The 17,350-nt window shown below is 40.1% G+C and overlaps 1 protein-coding gene across 1 annotated transcript in view; it reads left to right on the forward strand.

Annotated features, from left to right (window-relative positions):
- The window catches only part of Rnf115 (ring finger protein 115), a 71,715-nt gene that overhangs the window by 47,181 nt on the left and 7,184 nt on the right, over window positions 1–17,350 (forward strand). Inside the window, exon 4 of the mRNA XM_041638014.1 lies at window positions 12,813–13,024. Within this exon, the coding sequence (XP_041493948.1) occupies window positions 12,813–13,024 (212 nt within the window). The remainder of the gene's footprint in view (window positions 1–12,812; window positions 13,025–17,350) is intronic.

Below are 17,350 nucleotides of genomic sequence, written 5' to 3' on the forward strand. Positions count from 1 at the left end.
CAAGAAAATTTCCCAAATATTTAGTATTTAGTATTTGTTTATTTTCCCTTCTGGAGAGGCTGGAGTTGGGAGGGCAGCTGGGTGAGAAGAAGGCAGAAGAGGCTTACCAGTTAAATAGCGACAGAGTAATGTGTGAGGGCTAAGGAGGGTGAGTCTAAGATGTCACAGAAGTTTGGAGAATGAGAGAACATTGTTATTCTGAGGTTGCTGATGATAACCTGGTAAGTGAGCACAGTTAGTTCCCTGAGGACTCATTGATTACTTGAACGTCTCTGACTAATACCTGGTGACAGTGAGGTCACTTATCAGGACAGGTCACTTTCGTGCAAGAAAGCTTTTGGAACCAGAGGTGTAAGGCTTAGGATAAGGCCCTGCTTCAGTGTCCAAAACACGCACACACACACACACACACTTATACAGTACACTCACATACACTGTCTCTCTCAGAGAGTGGGGAGGGAGGGGAAGGAAGAGAGCCTCAAAGACACACAGAGTGAATTGACTATGGCTGCTGCCTCAGATTGGCTAAAAGTAAGATAAAAGAGCTTTCAGGTATACAAGAGGACGGGTTGCTCTGAGAAGTTTATGTAAGTAAAATTTGTTCTGTTACATAAGATGCCTACCTGCCGGTTGCTATATTCGCTGTCACAATGGTCAAAGACTAATCCTGTGGATCCAGAACCCCCAAATTAAATGCTTTCTTTTATAAGTTGCCTTGGTCATGGTGTAGTTACGATACAAAGTGGTACTAAGAAATGTCATATTGCTGTAATAGACATGACCATGCTATTTTTTGGGGAAATGTGGGCAACTTTGTCACTTCGTTCGAGGGAAGTGGTTTAAGGCTATAAGCCTGTAACTGGAGTTTGAAGGACAGTAGTGCTGAGAGAAATGTGGACTGTGGAGACCCTGCTCAAGAAGTTTCAGAGGGGAGCAATATTAGCAACTGGTCTAGAGACCATTCTTTTGATATTTTGACAAAGACTGTGGCTGTATTTTGCCTTTATCTGAACAATTTGCCCGAGGCTAGGTTGAAGGGTTTTGTACAAATTTCATTGGTAGATTTTAAGGCGGACTAATATTAACATGTGACTATTAGTGACCACTCTTATACAGATCTACAATGAAAATGAATAAGTAGGGCAAAAAAGACATACAAAATGTACAATTTGAGGAGAAAGGAAGAACAGGAATTTGGTTTATGCTGGAAGAGATAAGGAGGCATGGAAATAAAGGGAGTGGTGCCCATAGCGACTCCCACCCAGCAGAGCCTGCAGCCTGTGGAAACAAAAGACCTAAGGGATTACCTGTTCCTAAAGAGCCACAACAAAGGAAAGCTTGTACTGACTGTGACTCAAGGAGGGGCCAGGTACCATCCCAAGCAGGCAGCAGAACTTGCCACATGGTGGTTCTGGTTTTAGAGTTTGGAGAGATACAGGAGTACAGGAGCTGTGTAGTCTTCCTCCATGGTTAAGGAAAGCTGCGGAGGCCAGGCGTGTGGCAAGGGAGTCCCTGTCTGGAGGCCTGAACAGGCTGTTGTGTGAAACTGTGACAGTGAAGCCTGGGTTGTGTTGGCGATCCTAGGATGGTAGAGATGCCAGTGCTGTGGGATAGACAAGAAGTGCAAGCAGGGAGTTCAGTCATCTTAAGACAGAGAAGCTTGTTGGGCAAAGCTAGGCAGGTAGAACGGCATGGAGTTACAGGAGTGGGGTTTGCTCTGCTGGTTTTCGGTCTGCTGGTTTTTGGTCCAGTATTTCCTCACTATTTCCCTTTTCTCCCTTTTGGGATGATGATGTGTAGTTTGTGCCGTTGTATATTGGAAGTGTGTAATTTGCTTTTGATTTTATAGGGGGTTATAATTAAGAGATTGCCTTGTGTCTCAAAAGAGAATTTGGACTTTTAAACAGTCTTGAAACTGAAAGACTATAGAGATTGATCTTTCTTTCTTTCTTTCTTTCTTTCTTTCTTTCTCTTTTGTTTTGAGACAGGGTTTCTCTTTGTAGCGTTGGAGCCCGTCTTGGCACTTGCTTTGTAGACCAAGCTGGTCTTGAACTCATAGAGGTCTGCCTGCCTCTGCCTCCCAGATTGCTGGAATTAAAGGTGTGCGCCACCACCACTCAGTGACTGTAGAGATTTTTGAAGATGGACTAAGTTACATACATATTACTACATATATATATATATACATAGTATATATATATGTATATATATATATATATTAGAAATAGACTTGATGAAAACGATGGTTTTACTATGTTAAAGGACTTGAAGTACTTTTCAAAAATAAAAAGATAATTTCGGTTCTTAAAAGAGACATTGCAAGGAAAGTTCAGACCAGTATCTTTTTAAATATAGATGTAAAGAACATAGGTAAAACTTTAACAAGCAATATATAAAATGGGAAGTATATCATGATCAAGTAGAATTTACCCCAAGAATCTAAGGTTGGTTCAACAATCAAAAATAAGCAAGCCAATATAATTTACCATATTAATACTCTAAAAAAGATTATCTTATTTCAAAACTTACAACAAAAGCATTCTATAAAATTTAACATCCATTCTTGATTTTCAAACTCTCTGTAGCTAAGGAGACTGCTCAATCTGCAAAGTGCTGACTGTTCAAGTATGAAGAGCCATGTTTGATCCTAAGCAGGAGGGGGCTGGAGAGATGGCTCAGTGGTTAAGAGCATTGCCTGCTCTTCCAAAGGTCCTGAGTTCAATTCCCAGCAACCACATGGTGGCTCACAACCATCTGTAAAGAGGTCTGGCGCCCTCTTCTGGCCTTCAGGCATACAGACAGAATATTGTATACATAATAAATAAATAAATTAATCAGGAAAAACCAGACATACATAGAGGCATATATCTATAACCAGTGTTGGGGAGGCAGAGACAGGTGGCTCCCCAACCTTCCTTGGACAGCTGGTGAGCTCTGGGGTTCACTGAGAAACATTGTCTCAAAAAATGAGGTGGAGACACTCAGTTTCATAACAGAGTGTATAATAATAAAGACGCTCTATGTGGTGGTTTGAAAGAAAATGAATCCCAAAGGGAGTAGTACTGTTAGGAGGTGTGGCCTTGTAGGAGTAGGTGTGGTGTTGTTAGAGTAAGTGGGCCCACTATGGAAGTGGGCTTTGAGGTCTCACACGTGCTCAAGCCAAGCCAAGTAAGACAGTTCACTTCCTATTGACTTTGGATTAAGATGTAGAATTTGCTGGGTAGTGGTGTTGTTCAGCTTTAATCCCAGCACTCAGGAAGCAGAGAACAAAAACAGAAACAAACAAAAAAACAAAAAGAAGATGTAGAATTTTTTAACACCACCTCTGCCTGCATGCCACCACATTCCCAGCTGCCTTGCTCTCCACTGTCATGATAATGGACTAAACCTCTGAAACTGTAAACCATACCTCAATTAAGTATATTCCTTTACTTTATTTATTTTGTTTTGTTTTTTTGTTTTTGACATAGGGTTTCTCTGTAACTTTTGGAGCCTGTCCTGGAACTATCTCTTATAGACCAGGCTGGTCTCGAACTCACACAGATCCGCCTTCCGCCTGCCTCTGCCTCCCGGGTGCTGAGATTAAAGGCGTGCCTCCCCCCCTCCCCCCACAGCCCTGTGTTCCTTTAAAAGAGTTGCTGTGGTCATGGTGTCTCTTCATAGCAATAGTAGAAACCCTAACTAAGATACTTTGTTTCAACTTCTGACCTTATGTAAATCAAACATATGTGCACATACAGACAGACACACCTCGGTAAACTAGAAATCAGTAAGAACTGCCTTTCAGACAAAGTGAAAAAAACAGACAAACAAACGAAAACTCTACTGTTAATACAGTTATCAGTGAAAGACTAAGTGCTTGTCCTTTAGGATAGAGAAGACCAGGGTTCTCCCAACCCTTTTATTTAACATTATACTTATGTAGCTAGTGCAATAGAGTCGCAAGCTAGTGGTACAGACTGAGACAGAGTGACATCTTCCCTGGAAAGAAAGAAGTAAAACTGTCTTGATTTGCAGTGAAATGTTCTGGCTTTATTTTGTTTTTGAGACTTGAGCTCAAGGCTACACTACATCATGCGCAGCTGAGGGCTGGCTCTGAACTCCTGATTTTTGTGCCTTCCTTTCATGTGCTAGAATTACAATTGTACACTACCACGTCTAGATTTGAAGTGTTCTTTTGTGTATAAAATGTGATGGAATTTACAAGAAAGCCATTAGTACCTGTGAGTGTGTTTAACAAGGTTGTAGGATAGATAGAAAAATAAGTTTGGGAGATTCTCACTGTCCCTTCTGGCGCGTGCGTTCTCTCTCTCCCGTTCCCTTTCTCTGTCTCTCTCCTCTTCTTCTCTTTCTTTACCCCCTCTAAGTAATAAATATCCAATTCTATTCTGTAAAAAAGAAAAAAATAAGTTTGGGCTGGTTAGATGACTCAATAGTTAAAATGCTCCTCATGAAAACCTGATTACCTGAGTCTCTGGATCATGGAGGAAGGAGAGAACTAACTCCCAAAAGTTGTCTTCTGACAGCCATGTGCACACTCTGGGATACACACATTCACATGCACATGCGTGCTTCCCAATAAATAAACAATTAAAAAAATAATTTATTTAAATTTATTTTATGTGCATTGCTGTGAAGGTATCAGATCCCCTGAAACTCAAGTTACAGACAGTTGTGGGCTGCCATGTGGGTGCTGGGAATTGAACCTGGGTCCTCTGGAAGAGCAGTCAGTGCTCTTAACCGCTGAGCCATTTCTCCAGCCCAATAAACAAAAAATTTAACTCAGTTTTATTCTATATACTAGCAATAGATAATTGAGAATTGAAATTATAAAATATATTATTTATTGCCATATGTAGTGGCATACACCTTTAATCTTAGCACTCAGGAGGCAGAAGCAGGTAGATCTCTGAATTCCAGGTCAGCTTACTATACATAGTGAGTTCCAGGACAGCCAGGACTACATACTGGGACCCAGTCTCAGCGGAAAAATATATTTGTTTGTAGTAGTATCAAAGTATGTAATATTTAAGATCCCAAGTGGGAAAACTATAAAATATTACTTCTAGAAATTAAAGAACATTGAAATAAATGGAGAAAAATCTCATTTATGAATCAAGTGGCAGTAATTTTAAGATAGAATTTGTAAATCCTGACATTGTGGCACATGCCTTTAGTTCAAGCACTTTAGAAGCAGAGGCAGGGGGATATCTGTGAGTTTGAGGTCAGTTTGTTCTACATGGCAAGATCTTTTACTGGTCTTTTTCCTCTTCCCAAACAGTCTCCTCAATTCATCTACTTTCATGTTCTTGTTTTTTTTGTTTTTTGTTTTTTTGTTCTTTTAAGACAGGGTTTCTCTGTGTGTTGCCCTGGCTGTCCTGAAACTCTGTAGACAAGGCTGGCCTCCCAATTCTGGGATTAAAGCCGTGTGCTGCCATTGCCCAACCCAAAATTTTTTGTTATATTAATTTATTTGTGTGGGTGTGTGCTGCAAGTGTGAGACCTTACACATGCTACTGTGCATGCGTGCAGGTCAGAGGACAACTTGTGAGGGTTGTTTTTTCTCTTTCCACCATGAGTCCTTGTCAAACTTAGATCATTAGGCTTGTAGGACAAGTACCTCCCCATTCTCTCCTTTAATCTTTAAACTGTTTCCACTGATAAACAAAAGCATACGATATTTATTTGTCTTTTTGAGTCTGACTTAACATGATGGTGTCCACTACCACCCATTTGCCTGAAAATGACATTTCATTCTTCTTTATGGCTTTCTAAAATGACTTTGTATACATCTATACATTGTTTTACGCTATTTATTTGTGATAGAAATCTGGGGTGATTCTACATTGACGTCACAATAAATATTGAATGGATTATCATCTCTTTTTGTTGTTGTTTTTAATACTTTTATTCCTTGAGACAGGTTCTGTCTATTTTTTTTTCAAGACAGGGTTTCCCTGTGTCCTGGCTGTCCTGGAGCTCACTTTGTAGACCAGGCTAGCCTCGAACTTACTGAAATCAGTCTACCCCTGCCTCCCTAGTGCTGGGATTAAACGCCTGCACCACCACCACCCAGCTGAGACAGGTTCTGTCTATTATGTAGCCCTGGCTTCCTGAAATTCATTCTATAGACCAGGATGGCTTCGAACTCGCAGAGATCTGCCTGCCTTTGCCTCCTGAGTGCTGAGATTAAAGGCATGTGCCACCACCACCTAGTGATGTATGTACTTCTTAATGTGTACTTGAATTTAATTTACACATTTTATTGAGAAATTTGCATTTGTGTTAATCAAGGAGATTGATCTATGGAGGTTTTTCTTTTTTCTTTTTCTTGTTTGGTAACAGTATAATACTAGCTTCATAGAAAGAATTTGGTAATGCTCCCTTTCTACTTTATGGAATTTTTTCAAAATTGCATTTTTATTTCTTTTAAATTTTATTTTATGTATATGGATGTTTTGTCTGCATGTATACTTGCTCATCAGAAGAGGGCATGTATCCTACAGTTACAGGTGGTTGTGAGCTGCCGTGTGGGTGCTGAGAATTGAACTCAGGACCGCTGGAAGAACTGCTGAGCCATCTCTCCAGGCCTCTTTTGTAGACTGGTTGAGGAGCATTGGTTTTAGTTCTTCAAAGATCTGGTATGACTGAGTGAATTTGTCTGGTCCTGGCCTTTTCATTGAAGACACTTTCTTACTATTTCAGTAGCATTATGTTATAGGAGTGATTAAGTATTTTTCCCTTTTTCTTTCTCTTCTTTTTCTCTTTTTTTCTATAGGAACTTCCTATCCCAGACTGGACTGGAATTCTCTTTGTAGGCCAGATTGGCCTCAAACTTAATGGAAATCCCCCTCCCCTGCCACTTTAGCCTCCCAAAGACTGAGATTACAGGCCTTGTCACACCTGAGTTTACATTGCCTCTTGGTTTAATTTTTATCCATAGATATCTAGAAATGTATTAATCTCATCTAGATTTTACAATTTATTGTGATATAAATTTTCAAATATTTCACAGTGAATCCCAAGGTTTCATTGGAATTTGCTGTAATATACCCATTTTGTCTCTAATATTATTTATTTGAGTATTCTTTTTTTTTTTTTTTCTCTGTGGTTTTGGTTCCTGTCCTGGAACTAGCTCTTGTAGACCAGGCTGGTCTCGAACTCACAAGATCCGCCTGCCTCTGCCTCCCGAGTGCTGGGATTAAAGGCGTGCGCCACCACCGCCCGGCTTGAGTATTCTTTCTTTTTTTTTTTTTAATTTATTTATTTATTAAGGATTTCTGCCTCCTCCCCGCAACTGCTTCCCATTTCCCTCCCCCTCCCCCGATCAAGTCCCCCTCCCTCATCTGCTTGAAGAGCAATCAGGGTTCCCTGACCTGTGGGAAGCCCAAGGACCGCCCACCTCTATCCAGGTCTCGTAAGGTGAGCATGCAAACTGCCTAGGCTCCCCCAAAGCCAGTACGTGCAGTAGGATCAATTCGGGAGTATTCTTTCTTGATGACTTTGGCAAAGGGTCTGTCAGTCTTACTTATCTCTCAGAGAACTCTGTTTCATTGATTCTTTTTATTGTTGTTAGTTTCTGTTTTGTTGTTTCCTACCCTGATCTTCGTTATGACTTCCTATGAACTGATTTTGAATTTATGCTTTTGTTTGTTTGTTTCGAGACAGGGTTTCTCTGTACACCCATGGCTATCCTGGAACTCAACTCTATAGACCAGGCTGGCCTTGAACTCATAGAGATCTGCCTGCCTCTGCCTCCCAAGCACTAGGATTAAAGGTGTATACCATCATTTATTTTATTCTTATTCTTTCTTTCTAGGACCTTGAGGTGTATCATCAAGTCATTTACTTGAGTTATGTTTTTAATCTAAGCACTCATATATGTTTCCCTCCTAGAACTGCCTTCACAGTTTACCAAAGCTTCTAGTACATTGTGTTTTCATTTGTTTGTAGGAACTTTATACATTCCTACATCTTTTTTTTAGTGAGCCATTGATCAATCAAGAATGCTTGTTAATCTCATCTTTTTTATAAAATGTGTTGTTTCTCTTGCTATTGATTTCTACTTTTATTCAATTATGGTCCGATAAAATATAAGAAATTATTTAATTTCTTTTGTATTTGTTAAGAATATTTTTATAGTCTAAAGCATGATCTGCTTTGGAGAAGCTTCCATGGCTGCAGAGAATAATGTGTGTTTTGCTACTGTTGGATAGAACATTCTGTAGAGATTTGATGAGTGCATTTGCTCTATGGTACAGTTTAACTCTGAAGTTCCTTTGTTGAATTTGTTTAGATGATATATCTGTTGATGGGAGTAGGTTATGAAGTTATTAGTGTTGTTTCTGGATCTACGTGGTTTTTTATATCTAGTGGTGTTTTCAAACTGAGAGGAATTCACACACAATATAATTCACTGGGGGCTGGAGAGATGGCTCAGAGGTTGAGAGCACTGGCTGCTCTTCCAGAGGACCTGAGTTCAATTCCCAGCAACCACATGGTGGCTCACAACCATCTGTACTGAGATCTGGCACCCTCCTCTGGCGTACAGGCATACATGGAGGCAGAATGTTGTATACAAAATAAATAAATCTAAAAAAAAAAAGAAATTAATCAGTTTTAGTATGTTCGCACCATCGTATAACCATTACCACTAACTCTGGAGCACTCACACATCACACTCTCACACACATGTTCTCTCTCTCTCTGTCGTCTGTCTTTCTTGTGTATGTGTTTTTCCTCTGGTCCCGTCCACATTTCTTTTGAGATGGTCTTCTACCAAATAGGCCAGGCTGGCTCTTTGGCCCCAGGGATCTGCCTATCTTTACTTCCCCAGTGCTAGCACAATTTCACACTTGGATTTTTTTTTTTTAATGTGACTTCCTGGGCATTGAATATAGGGCCTTGTGCTTGGAAAACACCTTACTGATTGGAAGGAACAATTTCTCTAGTCCTCAGAACTTTTTCATCATCTCTAATCTTCTAACCGTTTAATTTATACTTATTATTTCTGCACAGTTCCCCCATATTAATCAACCACCAATCCATTTTCTGTTTCTGTGTAGAACAGTAACTATAAATGAAATCATAATATGTGACCTTTTCTGATGGACTCTTTTCTACTTAGCATGATGTTTTCAGGTTTCATCATGCTTTAACAGTGCATCACTGCTTCCTCATTGTTGTGGCTGCACAGTACATTGTTAGGCACTCACTTTTTTCCTTTTAGTGCTGAGAATCTCCCAGCTTCAAGCCGAGCCTATCTAGCTCCTTGTGACTATCTAGTATTGTGTGTCTATCAGCTGATGGCCACTGGATGTTTACTCTGGGACTCTTAGGACTAGTGCTGCTATTAATGTATTTGTACATGTTTCCTTGAACTATATTTATAGTTACCTTGGTTTTAATAACCAACAGTGAGATTTTTGCTGTTTAACTCTGAGGAACAGACCATAACATTTTAAGTATGTGGATGTGATTATAGTTGGCTCAGAGAAAGTTCTGCCAAATGGAAGATACCATCTATCCTGTTGGTTATTTTGTTTATATTTTAAGAGATTATTTATGTATTTTTGTGTGTCTCTGTGTGGGTGTGTGCATGTGTAGAGGCCAAGAGAGGACCTTAGGTGTCATCCTGCCGCTCTCTGCCTCTTCCTTTGAGGCAGAGTTTTCTTGGCTAGGCCAGAAGCCATCAAGCCCTAGTGATCCTCCTGTCTCCTCCCTCACTGCTTGCTGGGATGTCTAGCTTGTTACATGAGTGCTGGCATCCAGGCTCCAGTCCTCACTGTGGGGAAGTGTACTCAGCTGCCCCAGCTCTCTCTCGTTTATAATGACGCTGGAAGCTTTATCTTATTACTTCTACGGAGAGTAACTTATTTTGTTTTCTTTCAAGACCAAATTTGTCAAACTGTGACTCTTTTGAATGTTTTACTAAGACTCTGTAATTGTTCACTGTTAGAGTCTACTTATGTAAGTTGTGTCCTGAAGACCCAGTTCTGTTAATGAGCTTTCTCCCCCATATGCTTGTGTAAGTCTGCTCTGAGACAGATGACCTGAAACTATTCTTATCCTTAGTGTTGCTTTGGAATAAAGTTCTGAGAGGTACTCTTTTGTTCTTTTTTCTGCAGTTCAGGCACACTGTCGTCTGGGGAGGAAAGTAGGCTAGAAATACACTAGTACTATTAGTTTGACCAATTTGCATTTCCAATCAAGTAGCAAAGTTCCTCTGCTAATGTTGAAGGTGCTTTGAGTTTTCTACTTTATTAGTTGTGATAACAATTAACAGTAATCTAAAGAGTATAGTTAACCCGACTAGGAGATGGCTCTGTGGCTAAAGTACTCAGTGAGGACTAGAGTTGGGATCCTAAGAAACCCGTGTAAAGGGAGGAGGAGAATCATTTTCTTTAGCTACTGGCAAGGTGCCCATGCAGATAAATCTGAGATAGCCTCACTTGTGAGCAACCATGCTGAAACTCAGTGGGTCACCAAAAACACACATACAAAAGAAAGCAGTAACAAAAACAAAAAACAAAGCAGAAGGGGCATTAAAATAGAAGGGACAGGTTGGGAAGAGTAAGAGGACGGCAGAAGTGAAAAAAGGACAAAAGAATTTAATGGGGAGCATCTTAGGTAGGGTTTCTATTGCTGTGAAAAGACACCATGACATGGCAACTCCTAAAGAAAACATTTAACTGGGGTGGGTAGCTTACAGTTTCAGAGGTTCTTCATGGTGGGAAACATGGCAGCATGCAGGTAGATATAGTGCTGGAGGAGTAGCTGAGAGTCCTGTATCTTGCAGGCAACAGGAAGTTGACAAACACTGGGCAGTATTTGAGCATGAGAAACCTTAAAGCCCGCCCCCACAGTGACACACTTCCTTCAACAAGGCCATACCTACTCCAACAAAGCAACACCTCCTAATAGTGCCACTCTCTATGAGATGATAGGGGCCAGTTACACTCAAACTACCACAGGAAGTGTGTATATATTATAAAAATACATTGTCTACATGTACTACATGTTAGTATCTACATGTACTAACAAACATTTTAAAATAAAAAAGTTTTAAAAAGCCAGTGAATTGTAAACAAATATTTGGATAGCAGTTACTTCTGGAGGTTGTGAGAGAGATACATAGAGAATTTCAGTAGCTTTAGAGCGGTAAGCTAAGAGATGGTTTATGGACTTATGATGTATTTTAAACATTTAATTCATATGTTATTTTGCATATATTGAATATAGTATGATGATAATCTTAATCCATCAAATTTACATGACATACTGCTAGTGAAAAGAATGCTATGGCAGTATCCTGAAAATACAAGTCTGTCTCTTTTTTTTTTTTTTTTTTTTGAGAGACAGGGTTTCTCTGTGGTTTTTGAGCCTGTCCTGGAACTAGCTCTTGTAGTCCAGGCTGGTCTCAAACTCACAGAGATCCACCTGCCTCTGCCTCCCGAGTGCTGGCATTAAAGGCGTGCGCCACCACCACCCGGCTCAAGTCTGTCTCCTTTGAGATAGCCTTTAGCTAACATATTATAATTTCTGTATATATTATATGAATATAATATAATTCTGTATATATATGTGAACTTCTGAATTATATTAATTATCTGACTACAATTCCTAACAGACAGTTTAAGGGAAGAATGGTTTATTCTGGTTCATGATTTCAGAGTGTCGTAGTTCATTGTGACAGGGAAGACATCGTAGGACAGCTCAGTCCATGATAGTAGGAGCACGTTGCAGAGACTGTTCACTCCAAAATAGGAAGCAGAGAGACAGCTGGTTCCACAGCTACCCCATTGTCCCCCAAGAGGCTGTGTGGGATTTTTCAGCTTCTAACCATAGCAGTTTCTTTTTCCCTCCTGGGGCGGGGGTATTTTTGGGATCAGTATCTATATCTTCCTACTTAAAAATAAAATTCTTATGAAGCAGAAGAGTCTTTTTCTGTAAAAACTTGTTCTGCACTGGAGAGATGGCTCAGTGATTAGGAGCATCTGATGCTCTTGAAGAGGATTGGTGTTGGGGTTCCCAGCACAACAGCCTGTAACCTTAGCTCCAGGGGATCCCACGGTCTCTTCCAACCTCCTTGAACACTGCACTCATGCATGCAAAGACACACAAAGTTGAAAACAATCTTTTAAAATGTTACTTTACCTTTCCTTTTCCCCTTTGCTTAGTGATTCTCCTCCCAAACAGCCTTTCTCCCACCCATGTTAATGATGAAAATGTGTACAACAGAGTGCCTTTATCACATACAGCCACACTTGGCACAGCACTGACACAGTCCCTCTCTGATGTGAGTGCCAAGTCAAGAGAAGGATTTTATAGACACCTGTCTCTACTTCGTGGTGATGATGTGTTCTTTACAATTGGAGAAATGTATTTGCTTTGTTGGGAATGTAGACTTCACTTGTGACAAAACACCAAGGTATACTATTGATCTGAATTGTTAGTTATGCATGGGATGGATGTCTTTGCTTACCTTTAGCTCGTATACTTCTGAAGGGGAGACTGGCCAGAGGCAGGTTAAGAAAAGGACCTAGGAATTTGTTTGTTTCCTTACATATGAGGAAAATTCATTATTTCAAATTTTAAGTTATTTATTTATTTGATTATTTATTTATTTATCAATGCTAGGGATTGAGCCAAGAGTCTTCCTCATTCTAGGCAAGTGCTCTTTCACGTAGAATTAGGGAAATATATTTCACTGTTTTGGAGCTGTTGAAATTTCAGTGTTAAAAGTAACTTCTTTTCTTTTCCTAATGTGTGTTTTCTTGTTTGTTTATTTTTTTTAAACTGATTTTTACTAGCTCTGGGACCGTCTGGATCACACAATGATTTTACAAGATTTTAGACCATTTCTAACTAGCAGTCCACTGGACCAAGATAATAGAGCCAATGAGAGGGGTCACCAAACTCACACTGACTTTTGGGGACCAAGTCGGCCTCCAAGGTTGCCAATGACGAGAAGATACAGGTCTCGGGGAAGTACTCGTCCTGACCGGTCACCAGCTATTGAAGGGTGAGTTGTTGTTTTGAGTTCTTAGAGATTGTTTCAGTGAAGGACATACTGGCATAATCTAATCTTTATAAGGTCCTCAGACTTACTTTTGTGAACAAGACAGAAGTATAGACAGGATGAAAATGAAACTAAATTGAATGTTATATTCAAGTATTGCCAGTTAAGGATTGGTGATAAAGTAGAGAGTGATAAATCTAATATACTCCATTTAGCATTTTTACTAATCTTGCAGATGAACACCGAGGGAATTTATCAATATTTTAGAAGAAGATGGGTTTGGTAGCTTATGCTTATAAGCATTTGGGAGTCTGAGGAGGATCATGAGTTCAAGACCAACCTGGGTTAAATATTGTCTCAAAAAAGAATGCAGTGGCACATACTTTTATTCCTGTAACTTGAGGGCTGGCTTGTTGGGTTTCTGTCCTGCCCAGTTCCCACAGCCGGCAAGTCCCAAAGAAAATCACACAGGGGTCTCCATAAGTTATAAACTGATTAGCCCATTAGTTCAGGCTTCGTATTAGCTCTTATTATAACTTACATTAACCCATTATTCTTATCTATGTTAGCCACATGGCTTAGTACCTTTTTCAGCAGGGCAGGTTATATCTTGCTTCTTCCGTGGTCTGGGCAGGACTGTGGAGGAATGTGCTTCCTCCTTCCCAGAATACTCCTGTTCTCATTGCCCTGCCTCTTACTTCCTGTCTGGTTGCTGGCCAATCAGAGTTTATTTAAAATATAATTGACAGAATACAGAATTGTCCTGCACCATATTCCTAGCACAAAGGGAGACAGAGGTAGACAGATTTCTATGACTTTTTGGCCAGTCTGGTCTACAGAGTGAGTTCAAGGTAGATAGGTAGGTAGGTAGGTAGGTAGGTAGGTAAGTAGATAGATGAATGGATGGATAGGTGGGTGGGTGGGTGGATGAATGGATAAAAAGAAAAAGTAAAATGAAAAAGTTTGAAAGATACCAAGAGGCATAGCAAGTATATTACATAGTATTGGAGTCCGTCTTAGTTACTTTTCTATTGTTGTGATAAAATACTATGAGCAAAGCAACTTATAAAAGAAAGTATTTAATTGGGCTTATGGTTTCAGAGGGTTAGAGTTCATCATATCAAGACAACACAGCAGCAACAGTAACCATGTTGCCTGGAGTGGCTGAGCTTACATTTTGATCAAAGAAATGATACAATGAGCTGAAATCCCAAAGCCTGCCTCCAGTGACACGTCTCCTCTAACAAGGTCACACCTCCTATGCTGCCCAAACAGTTCCACCAATTGGGGGCTATTCTCATTCAAACTACTACAGAATGCAAAGATCAGAATTAAATAGATGAGAACAGTGGATTAATATGACATTCCTCTGTCATTCCCTGCTTAAAACCAGTTTTTATAGGCTCTTCACATCTACCCAGTAGCCCAGGCTGGCTTTGAACTCCAGTCCTCCTGCCTTAGGCTCCCATTTGCTGGGATTATAGGAGTGTGCCACCAAGCCTGCTTTATATTACATTTTTGTTAAAGGAAAGGGAATTTTTCTTCTACTACCTCATACTCTGTGTTAAGAAAATTCCCTGTGTCACCACATGCTTTTTGCTCACAGATGTAAAGAAAGCTGGATGAGTATAGATTTAACTTTTTATTCTGTACTGAGAGGTGCCAAGGTGAATGGTGTTGAGGATGGATCTGTGATTAGCCAGCCACTGTCTGCTAATCAGTGACACTAGAATAAATGATATGTTTGAGTGGGGTGTGGTGGCATATACTTGTAACCCCAGCTCTTGGGAGGTGAAGGCAGGAGAATCTGGACTTCAAGGCTAGCCTAAACTATACAATGGCTTTGAGATCAGCCTAGACTACATGAGCCTTCAGCTAAAAAAACAAAACAAAACAAAAACAAAAGCAAACTAAGCAACAACAGAAAGCAGGTGTCAGGTGAATTGTACTGTACGGTCAACATTTTTTCAATGCATAGCAATCGTGAGGGTTTTTTTACTCTCATTGTAGGTGTTCTCTCAAAATGGTTTGTACATTTTGGTCATTTAAATTATTTCTTAATGAATTCTTTCCTTTGAATAATCATGATTGTATTTCTTTATTTTTATTTTATGTACATTGGTGTTTTACCTACATATATGTGTCTGTATGAGGGCATCGGATCCTCTGGAACAGGAGTTACAGTTGTGAGCTGCCATGTGGTTACTGGGAATTGATCTCAGGTCCTCAGGAAGAGCAGCCAGTACTCTTAACCACTGGGCCATCTCTCCAGCCCCAACCCACCTATTTTTAATTTTATTTAGATGTTGTATTGTTGGGTTTTTTTTTTTTTTTTTTTTTTTTGAGACAGGGTTTCTCTGTGGTTTTGGAGCCTGTCCTGGAACTAGCTCTTGTAGACCAGGCTGGTCTCGAACTCACAGAGGTCTGCCTGCCTCTGCCTCCCGAGTGCTGGGATTAAAGGCGTGCGCCACCACTGCCCGGCTTTAGATCTTGTATTGTGAAATGAACCTGCATGATTTTAGATGTCCAAACATAATTGACTATATAGTCAGTAGTAGTTTTTTTTTTTCCCCACTTACTTTTCTTACCAAGTAGAGACCATTTCTTGAAATATGATCAAAAAATACCAGATTACGTTTTGAGGGTTATTGAAATAGGGAATTGGCATGGAACCCATTTTTCACTGTTTGGACGCCACAAGTCTACTATAAGGAATCTGTTGTGCATCTCCCAACACACACATACTTTCTTATAAATAGCCAAGGGGAATTCTAGTTTTTTTACTTAGTAAAGATGTTATACTTTCAACTGCTGTCATCTGCCCTCCAGTTATGGATGGAAGGCGTGGCTGATGCCAAGGAGAAAGAGTAGAGGATGAGGAGGGACATGTTATATTGAATTGCCAGTCTCTAGAACTCATTGCTTATAATTCATCCCGTTAGACTTAAGTTCCAAGAAGAAAGCAACCATTATTCCTGCCATAACATGTTTTGTTTGTTTGTTTGTTTGTTTAAGGCAGAATGTTGCCATGTCTTGCCTGGAGTATCCTATGTAGCCCAGACTGACCTTTCAATCCTCCTTCCTCACCTCCCTGTTAATATAGGGATGAACCACTACACCTGAAAACTGAACTTTGGAAAAATAATAGGGCATATATTAGGATCTGTATTAGTTACTGTGTACATTTCTGGGATAGAATACTTGACAAAAGCAACATAAAGGAGGAAAGGGGTTTGCTTTGGTTCACAGTTCCAGGGTGCAGCTCATCACGGTAGGAGGTCATGAGGGCAGGAGCCTGAGGCAGCTGGGCACAGCTGAGGCAGAGGGATGGGTGCTGCTGCTCAGTTCTCTTCTCATTTTTATTCAGTTCATGCCATCAGCCCATGGGATGTGCCACCCATGTCCTGGATGATCTTCCTACCTCAGCTAAATAAGCCGAATCTAGATAATCCCTTACCTAGAGATTTGTTTCCATGGTGATTCTAGATCCTGTCAAATCAACAAGATTAACCCTCTTGGGAACCAAAAGCAAACCTGCTTTAAAAAGAAATTGATTCACTCTCACTAAAATCAAGAAGACAGGAGTAGCTACTGCTAAATACCTTTCAAAAACTAAGAGTCATTGCAGGGTTGGAGACCTGGCTCCACAGTTAAGAGCACTGGCTGCTCTTCTAGTGGATTCTGGTTCAATTTCCAGTACCCATATGATGGCTTGACTCCGATGTAACTCTAGTTCAGGGGATCTGATGCTCTCTTCTGGTGTCTATGGACACTGCATGACCAGACAGCAGGCAGGCCACACACCCATATACATAAAGATAAACAAATTAGAAATAAAAATTTTGTGGCATTGTGTCATTGGAATACTTGAACTGGGTGTGGAAGATCTTCCAAGGTTTCTTCACTTGAGTATTAGCAGGAGTCCTTAGTTTCCTCACTACACAGGTCTTTCCGTGGTCCCCACGACAACTGGCTCTTTTAGAGTAAATGATCCAATAGAGACAAAGGTAGAAGGGAAAAAAATCATGGTACTTTTTGTATCCTAATCTTGCAAGCCACACAGTCACTTCTGTCATATCTTGTCTGCAAGATGTAAATCACTAAGTCTAACCAAGTTTGAAGGGAGAGAAGTAGTGAATAATTTGTCCTGTGGTTTGATACTGTCAGAGTTATGTTGATTAGCTTAATGCCCTTGTTAAGAAGGAAATGGGTGCAGAATGCCTCTGGGTCAGCATCCTTTGAACCTTTTCTCATTAGTATCAGAGACCCAAGGAAATGTTTTGAGAGCTACATCATAACATCAGCTTTTTTTCTAATCTAATTCATAAA

The sequence above is a fragment of the Microtus oregoni genome, unplaced genomic scaffold, assembly GCF_018167655.1.
Source record: "Microtus oregoni isolate MIOR12 unplaced genomic scaffold, Mior012 000054F_ref0000373, whole genome shotgun sequence".
In the NCBI taxonomy this organism is placed as follows: domain Eukaryota; kingdom Metazoa; phylum Chordata; class Mammalia; order Rodentia; family Cricetidae; genus Microtus; species Microtus oregoni.